Source organism: Astatotilapia calliptera, chromosome 7 (genome assembly GCF_900246225.1).
Source record: "Astatotilapia calliptera chromosome 7, fAstCal1.2, whole genome shotgun sequence".
Classification (NCBI taxonomy): Eukaryota; Metazoa; Chordata; class Actinopteri; order Cichliformes; family Cichlidae; genus Astatotilapia; species Astatotilapia calliptera.
In genome coordinates this window covers 47,799,920-47,808,743 of record NC_039308.1, presented here as the reverse complement: position 1 = coordinate 47,808,743, position 8,824 = coordinate 47,799,920, and the positions used below count along the sequence as shown (strand labels likewise).

The 8,824-nt window shown below is 41.6% G+C and overlaps 1 protein-coding gene across 1 annotated transcript; it reads right to left on the bottom strand.

Annotated features, from left to right (window-relative positions):
* Positions 1-1,642: 1,642 nt before the first annotated feature.
* Positions 1,643-2,911, bottom strand: LOC113027441 (uncharacterized). The gene is made up of 2 exons (XM_026177055.1): positions 2,470-2,911; positions 1,643-2,287 (listed from the first exon to the last, which is right to left on the bottom strand). Exons 1-2 carry the CDS (start codon positions 2,887-2,889, stop codon positions 1,643-1,645), a joined length of 1,065 nt encoding a protein of 354 aa, XP_026032840.1. The 5' UTR covers positions 2,890-2,911.
* Positions 2,912-8,824: the final 5,913 nt, after the last annotated feature.

Here is an 8,824-nt window from a genome sequence, read left to right as displayed (position 1 = left end):
TGTTGTTACCCATTCAGGTTGTAAAACTTAAAGCCACGGATATAACTATAACAGCAGGACGACTGAAGATAAACCCACGACAAAAGAGATCAGCACCAGAACAACCTGGACCAGACCCAACGTACATCGATGCCATAGGCATTCCCAGAGGAGTACCAGACGAATATAAACTAGTGGACCAAGTGGCTGCCGGTTTCGAATCGTCGGTGTGCTGGTGGTGTACAATCAACAAGAATGTGGACCGAATTAACTATGTCCACTATAACGTCCAGAGACTAGGAAACCTGACACAATCAGGCTTCCATTCAGTGGCCGAGCAACTAAGAGCCACCTCACTGATGTCTTTCCAGAACAGAATTGCATTGGACATGCTACTGAGCGAGAAGAATGGGGTGTGTTCGATGTTCGGAGAGCAATGTTGTACCTTCATCCCTAACAACACCGCAGCTGATGGAAGTCTGACCAGAGCCCTAGAAGGCCTGAAGACTCTGAACGAGAAAATGAAGGAGCATTCTGGAGTTGACACTTCTACGTGGGACAACTGGATGGACATGTTTGGGAAATATCGGAGTTTGGTGTCATCAATCCTGGTATCTGTAGCAGTATTCGCAGCCATACTCACCTTGTGCGGATGCTGTTGCATACCTTGTATCAGAGCACTGATAAACAGACTTATCGCAACAGCCATAACTCCCCATGTCACATCCCCACCAGAGACTATGATGCTCCTTGAAAACAATGAAAGTGACACAGACTCTGAGGAAGAAGAGGACGACATATAAATAAGGAAAAAGAATTTATAATGTTGAACATTTAACTTTGCTAAATGACACTCTAGTTGAAAATGTACCCGCAAGTGACTAGAAGTTGATAAGATGCAAAATATTTGAACAACAGCAGGGAATGATAGAAGTAACTTTTAAGTTTAAACTGCAGATGTCTATTATTAAAAGATACCTCCGTTATAAAGCTTTCAAATGTATTAAAATGTTCATATATTTTTGTATCACATGCCATTACATCCTGACACACACACACACACACACACATACACATGCTAATAAGTAAGCTTGAAAAACAGGAAATGCTATGCAACTGTCTCTTGGTATAAATAAATCTGACTGCAATGCCTCGGGTGTGAGTATCACTCGATCACTCACCCGTGCACGTAGCTCTATAAAACTCCTTTTGACTGTCTTGTATTCCTTCATCGTATTTAAAAATGTCACACACCACTGACATATACCATTCACATCTGTGCCAAATTGAAACTCTACTCCCAAAACCTAAACTCTGCTGTCAAAACCTGACATTCCTTTGTCAAAATGTAACTCTGTTGACAAAATGACACATACTTGCATCATATGCAAACACTGACAGATCAGGGGGAACACACTACTCTTCTTTATATAAAACACTGCAGTCCTTGATTTCCATTGTTTATTCAGAAGGCACATTTACAGGAGACACATTTTCAAACAACCAAAAACGCAAATAGACCTACTCAATATTGTACATTGCAGTACCATGAATTCAGATAAAGCAAAAAAAACAAAAAAACAACAACAACACAATAATACTGCAATAGAAAAAACACTATACTGTAAACACAAAAAACCATGACAATTGTGCATAAGTGGGCTCATGGATCCCGCCGTCTGTTGGGGTCTGGCCACAGGACCTCATCAACATCGCAAGCAATGTCCTCTCCCGCTGGGCACCGGGGAAAATATCCTCTTGCATGTCGAAACCATCCATGGATTGCTGTCACCTGAATGTCGCCGCAGGCCTGTTCCATTGCCTGCAGAAGAGGCATGCGGGCATGTGGTTGGCGGTCATATACTCGCCATCTCCAAGCCGAAAAAAATTCCTCTATAGGGTTCAAAAATGGTGAGTAAGGGGGCAAGTATACCACTTCAAATTGATTGTGGTTGGAGAACCAGGCCTGGACCAGAGCAGCCCGATGGAAACTGACATTATCCCATATCACCACAAACCTGGGCTGATCTGGTCTGTTCTGTACAACTATATCATGGAGAGCATCTAGAAATGTGAGTATGTGTTGGCTATTGTATGGACCTAGTATTGCATGATGGTGCAGAAGCCCTCGAAGGCATATGGCGGCACATAATGTGATGTTTCCCCCGCGCTGCCCTGGGACGTGCACAATTGCCCTTTGGCCAATTACATTACGACCCCGTCGTCTTGTTTTGCTCAGGTCGAATCCAGCTTCATCAATGAAAATGTATTCATGAGGCTGTGCAGCTCCATCCATGGCCAAGATTCTCTGAAAAAAAAGGGGAACATATCACTGTACTACAGTGCTACACATACAGCACCCTCACCCCATCACACAGGTACCTGTGTAGCTCTCAGAATAGATCCATGTGGTACTGATATGGTACATATTCAGCTGCTACTGGACTTCACCAATACTCTATTGTAAATGTAAGGGACAGTTACACGTACCCGTACATATTCAGCTCGAAGTCCTTTGACCCTGTCACTGTTCCTCTCGAATGGGACTCTGTAGAGCTGCTTCATGGTGATGCTGTGTTTACCCAAGATGCGTCTGATGGTGGTGATGCTCACATGGTCTATGTTGCTGAACACTCGCCTGTCTGCAAGTATTTTCCGTCGTAGCTGGTGGAGACGGATGGCATTGTCTGCCCTCACTAGGTCCACAACGGCAAGGTCCTGCTGTTGTGTGAACAGGCGTTGCCGTCCTCCCCCAGAAGGTCTTCGAGTCATTCTGGAGAAATACAACCACATATTGTCATCGGTTTGCTTATTTTTCTTACAGTACTTTACTGTATGTACTGTGTCATCCACTGTACAACACTGTACTTCAATATAAGGAATCAGCCACTTTGGCTGCAAAAGGAGCATTAGCACCCCGTACACTTGATATGGTAATGGTATATACTGTAGAACAGTGCTATAAAACCATCTGAGTAGAGCAGAAGGCAGTGAGATGAAGACAGACCTGTTTTCTAGTCGGAATGTTCGTATTACAGATGCCACTGTGAAGCGGCTTAGATGTGGGTGGACTCTCTGCCCAGCTTCCCTCATAGTCAGGCCATGGTTGATGACATGGTCCACCAAAGTTGCTCTTATTTCATCAGAAATATGGGTCCGTGCATGGCCTCTTCGGCCTCCTCCTCCTCTTCCTCCTCCTCCTCCTCTACCTCTTCCTCTTCCTCTTGCTCTCCCTCCATCCATGCTTGCAAAGTTCTTGAAATGGCTACGCTGAGGGCTTTTTGTAGTTGGCTAATTGGTGTTCGGTTTTGCAAGTAAGTGCCTTCAGGTGTGTATTTGAGTGGTTGCAATTACCCGATGTGTTTTGTATTTTGGATACATGTTTTTTTTCCGAATGGCACCCTGAAATTTCATTTTGTGAGCGAAGTGTCTTATGTATGAAATGGAGTGTAGCATGCAGGACCATGTGTGTTGCATAAAGGAGTAGGTGTGTTGCATAATTGGAACTGGGGTGCAAAGCAGCGCTTTTGTTTAAGGTAGGGGTACATGTGTTTGAGGTATGGTAACAAAAGCTTCAACTTGTGTTACTTTAGTCTAGGCATGGGTTCATGGTGTTCAAGCAACGGGCAAAAACTGTAATACTCAAAGTAAGCTAGAATACTAGCATACGGGGCTGACAAGTCAAGTGTTTACAGGAAACAAAGAAATAATCAAGCCGTAAGTAAATTTAAGTATTGTAAGTAATAAGCATGTGCATGTAATTTTGGAGAAGAACAAACAACATTTCCCCATCATACTTTGTAAGTATCCTTTTTGGGGTGTGAGACATATGAAGTAATCAGGTGGATTAATCTTGCCTTTTTGCATCTTGTGGCGGGGTGTGGTCTGCGATGCTGCTGCAGGGGAGGCAGAACCACCTGAGGGGCATCTGCAATCACGCCTCGCCGGCTTAAAGTCTGTACTGGGTCCTGCTGTAGTTGTTGCTGTTAGTGTGTGTGACTGCGAGCTTAAAAGCTGCAGCCGTGAGTGTGAGAACAGCAACCAAGCAAAGTGTGCTGAAAAGCATTGAAATGTAGTTGGGTCTGCTGTGGATCTTTCACACATCTTTTTTTTTTTTTGATGTACATGTTGGATGTTTTATTATTCAAGTGCCCAATTTTTTTAAAATTTTACCAAAGATTCATTTCGGCGACAGTGGGAAACAAAAACTTTTTAACAGCAGAACCAGGCTCAGGGAGGGGCGGCCATCTGCCGCGACCGGTTAGGGTGAGAGAAGGAAGACAGGATAAAAGACATGCTGTGGAAGAGAGCCAGAGATTAATAACAAGTATGATAAATACCATCAAAATGCCCAGGCATAAGTGACCTTAAAATGACGTAGACAAAGTTAAGCTACTCCACAATATAGCCCACACTGTGTACTTACCATGCAAAAATGACCATGAAATTATGCAGCAATTAAAATGATTTTTATAGTACTTAAAATGACTTAATTTCTCTAATTTCTTTTAAAATATCTGACGTTATGCAACACTTAGTTACTACTAGTGCTACTATGTGCACTACTTAAAATGACTTACAGACTGCTTAAATTCACTTAAAGTGTAAATATTTCTTTGTTTCCTGTAAAAGTCTGGGTTGTTACCCCCTTATTCTACTGTGCCTACCTTGGAGTATTTATATGTAAATATAATTAAATAATAATTTTAAATAAATTACATTTTATTGTAGGTGAATTGTGTCCTTAGCTGTCGGCTGTGTCATAAAGTGTTGCCAAAAATGCATATTCTTTGCAAGGCATTTGAGCACACAAACCTTAAAATCAGAAAAATAAAAGATGCACACAGAAATGTCTGACCTAAAGTCAGTTTCAGTTCTTTTCAGAGAACATGACTTCAGTTAAACTAATTGGATGTTACATGTGCATGAGAACACTCGACTTCTGTAACTTGTGGCATTACAACAGGGGTGGGATCAGTAACACTGTGTGGCTGGGCATGTGTTTCTTCCCCGCTTTAATCTCTTTCTCTTTTCCCTCTCCATCTCTTTGACCTCACTACCAGGCTCACTTTTGTCTCTTTCTCAACCTTTCTTCGCATCATCCCCTCTTCTTTCTTTCCCCCGTCTCCTCTTGCCTGCAGCGAAATCTTTCACTCCACGCCTCGCTCAAGGCTTTGTGCAGTTACGTGTTAGGCTGGCTGGTTGAAGATGCAATTTAATTAGCAAGTCAGGCGATAAATTACCTCTGCAATTAAAAGGCAGACCCTCTTTTTTTGTTTATGCCTATAGGGAGAGCTCTCTAAACAAACCACGGCTCTCTCTGTGCAGACACGACACTTCACTGATGAGCACACACGCGGGTTTAGTGTGGCCGAGCGCTTCTCCACGATGATGTAAATACAGTTGTGAGTGGCCTTCTCCAAAGAGCCAAGCTCCATTTCCTCCTGTCTTGGTAACAGACGAGCTTTATCTTGTATTACAGAGCCCTGGCTTTGGCTGAGGCCCAGGAAGCACCAGGGAGAGAACACAGAGTTGACTTCAATAGCCCGCCCGCACACACACACGCACGCACGCACGCACACACACACACACACACACACACACACACACACTGCACACAATGCAGTCCAAAGATCCTTGGTCTTTTACTTTCTGCTGATCAGATAAGACTTGCAAAGGTCAACAGTTCTTCACAGGCCTTTTGTCTATGAAGTAGGTACTTTGAGAAGACTGCTGAGTGGATCTCAAACAATTGTTTTCTTTTAGAATGCTTCTTGTGAATTAATAATGATGATGATTCATGCTCCAAGCAGTCCTTTTGAAACCACCTGCAAAACATAGAATTATTTCCTATGAAATGTGCTTCATGAATACTGCATTAACACTTCTCTTAAACCAAAGTACCTTTGTCTAAACCTCAGCAGAGACTAAAAGACGTTTGCTTTAAGATTAGTCAGTTCAAAGCTGCCAGGTACTGAAAGGTTCTCTGTGTAGACGGATCCAACAAATGACTAATGAACACCGAGATCAATGCCAGGCTTCCTTAATTCAGTCATTGAACCTGCTTAAAGAAGCTCTAATTTTTATAATGATGTATCAAGTGACAATATAAAACCAGTGTTGGTGTTAACAGGGTCAGATTTGTTGAACCCAGAGAGTTAACACACAAACCTGACACTCCCACTCAGCTTTACTGAGCTTCCTAAACAGTTTTAGCTTGTTGTTTAGCTGTCCAGACAGCCACCGTACAGCTCTGTTTGGCTCTCACTTCTCTTGTAAGGTAATTTGGGACCATAGCAAGGTGCTGTTTTCATCAAAAAAACAAAAACCCCCACTGTAGACTACCTGTCCAGGACTAAGTGGCAAGCAGACACAGACAGTAACAAAGTGGTGAACACAGTGTAGCATTCAGAAACTAAAGAGCCAGCTATTTCACTCAGGAGTTGGCACAGACCAAAAAAGAGAGCTCGGGTGAAAAATGAAAGCTGGGCTGAAGCCATGTCAGGTGGCTGCTGACGTGACTAAATAATTGCTGGATGTTTAAATATGTGACCGTTTCCCAAGAAGTTTGTCAGGCTAACTTAAAAGGTCATGACATGGTAATATTTTCTTGTCAACTTATTTCTGTTTCTCCCACCCGACCGAAAAGATAACCGCTGGCTAATAACTTGTTGCTCTTTTTAACCAACGAACCAAACTGTCAGGACTAGACAGGAAGGAAGGCTTAAGTTGATTAATGGGTTCAATAACAAAACGAAATCCAGCCCTGGAATAGTCTTAGCCATATGGAAAACATCTAGTAAATTCAGTTTTATTCAGCTGATGGCTGAATTCCTTGATTTTCATTTACTACACTACTAATACTTCTTTTTGCCACTCCTCTGATGTCATTATGTTATTCTTGAAGCATTTTTTCTGGACAGCAGTACATAATTAAATTTTAATGGCTTTTTTAAGGCCGTAACACTTTAAAATACAGTTTGTGAATAAGGATATATCTCCCCTATAATACAAAGAAATTTCAGTGTATTGTATTTGAAACCACAATTATATTTACCTACAAATACTTAAAGGTAAGTAGACTACACTAAGGGGTAACAAATCTTTAAAATAAAAGTAATTTTAAGTACTGAGTAATTTCTACATCTTTAAATGTTAGCATACCGTACTTTTTGAAAGAAAGAAAAAAGCAAGTTAGACTTGCCTTCAGCATTATAGGTCTAGATTAGATTAGATTAGATTAGATTAGATAGAACTTTATTAATCCCTCGGGTGGGTTCCTCTGGGAAATTCGATTTCCAAAAAAGCACAGCACCGACAGAAGTTGCAGAGTTACAGAATATTATATATATATATATATATATATATATATATATATATATATATATATATATATATATATATATATATATATATAATACACACACACACACACACACACACGCGCGCACACACACACACACATATATATATATAAATACAGAGACAATATAAATAAAATATACGAAGGGGATAAATAGAATAAATAGCAATAAAAATAAAAATACAAGTGAATTGCACATTTCAAGTATTGAGTCTATTGCACCGTTGACTATTTACAAAAGTATTGCACAAAAGGTATTGTACAGTGAGGTGAAGAGGCACTACAGCTTAGTTGTTCCCCCCTCCTTTGTCCTCCTGTTTCCCCTCCCTCTCCCCTCCAGAGAGGAGTTAAACAGTTTGATGGCGTGTGGGACAAAGGAGTTTTTAAGTCTGTTAGTTCTTGTCTTTGGGAGAAGCAACCTGTCACTGAACAGACTCTTCTGGTTGTTAATGGCCGTGTGCAGAGGATGCCCAGCATTGTCCATAATGTCCATCAGTTTCTTTAATGTCCTTTTCTCTGCCACTGTCACCAGAGTGTCCAGCTTCATGCCGACCACAGAGCTAGCCCTCCTGATCAGTTTCTCCAGCCTGGATGAGTCCCTCTTTGCTGTGCTGCTCCCCCAGCACACCACAGCATAGAAAAGTACTCCAGCAACCACTGACTGGTAAAACATCCTCAGGAGCTTCCTGCAGATGTTAAAAGACCTCAGCCTCCTGAGGAAGTACAGTCGGCTTTGGGCTTTTTTATACAGGTGCTCTGTGTTGCATGACCAGTCCAGTTTATTGTCCACCCACAGCCCGAGGTACTTGTACTTGTTGACCACCTCCACCTCCTCCCCCTCTATCTGAACCGGCAGTGGACCTGCTCTAGACCTCCCGAAGTCCACAACCAGTTCCTTAGTCTTTGAGGTGTTGAGTTGCAGGTGGTTTGTGTGACTCCATGCGACAAAGTTCCTCACCAGACTTCTGTACTCCTCTTCCTGATCATCCCAGATACACCCCATGATGGCTGTGTCGTAGGTCTGCACATTTGAATGGTATTTATTTTTTCTTGTAAGTTGTTGAGGAAGAAAAGTATTTACTACCAATAGTATCTTTAATCAAATCCAGAAAAAGGTCAGCGTAGTAAAGAAAATACAGTTTATTGTCTCATGAGCCCAGGATAACCACAAGCTGAACATCAGCATTATGGTAAAGCAATCCCTATGAAATGAGTAGTTAGAGTTATTTCAGACAGATGGGTAAAACTAAATATTCATAGTTTTCAGATTTGAGATTACATTAGTGTTGCTGGATATCACAGTTTTGGAAAAGTCAGTCTTTTCACATGATGCAGTCTGGCTTAGATTAACCAAGTGCACCCTATGATTGAGTAGCTTGCAGAATCACCTTCATACAGAAATAACACGACATAAGTGTTTTCTGTATGAATCTGTTATTTTTCAGATGTTTTGGAGGAATTTTGTGCTAGCCTTCTTTCTGA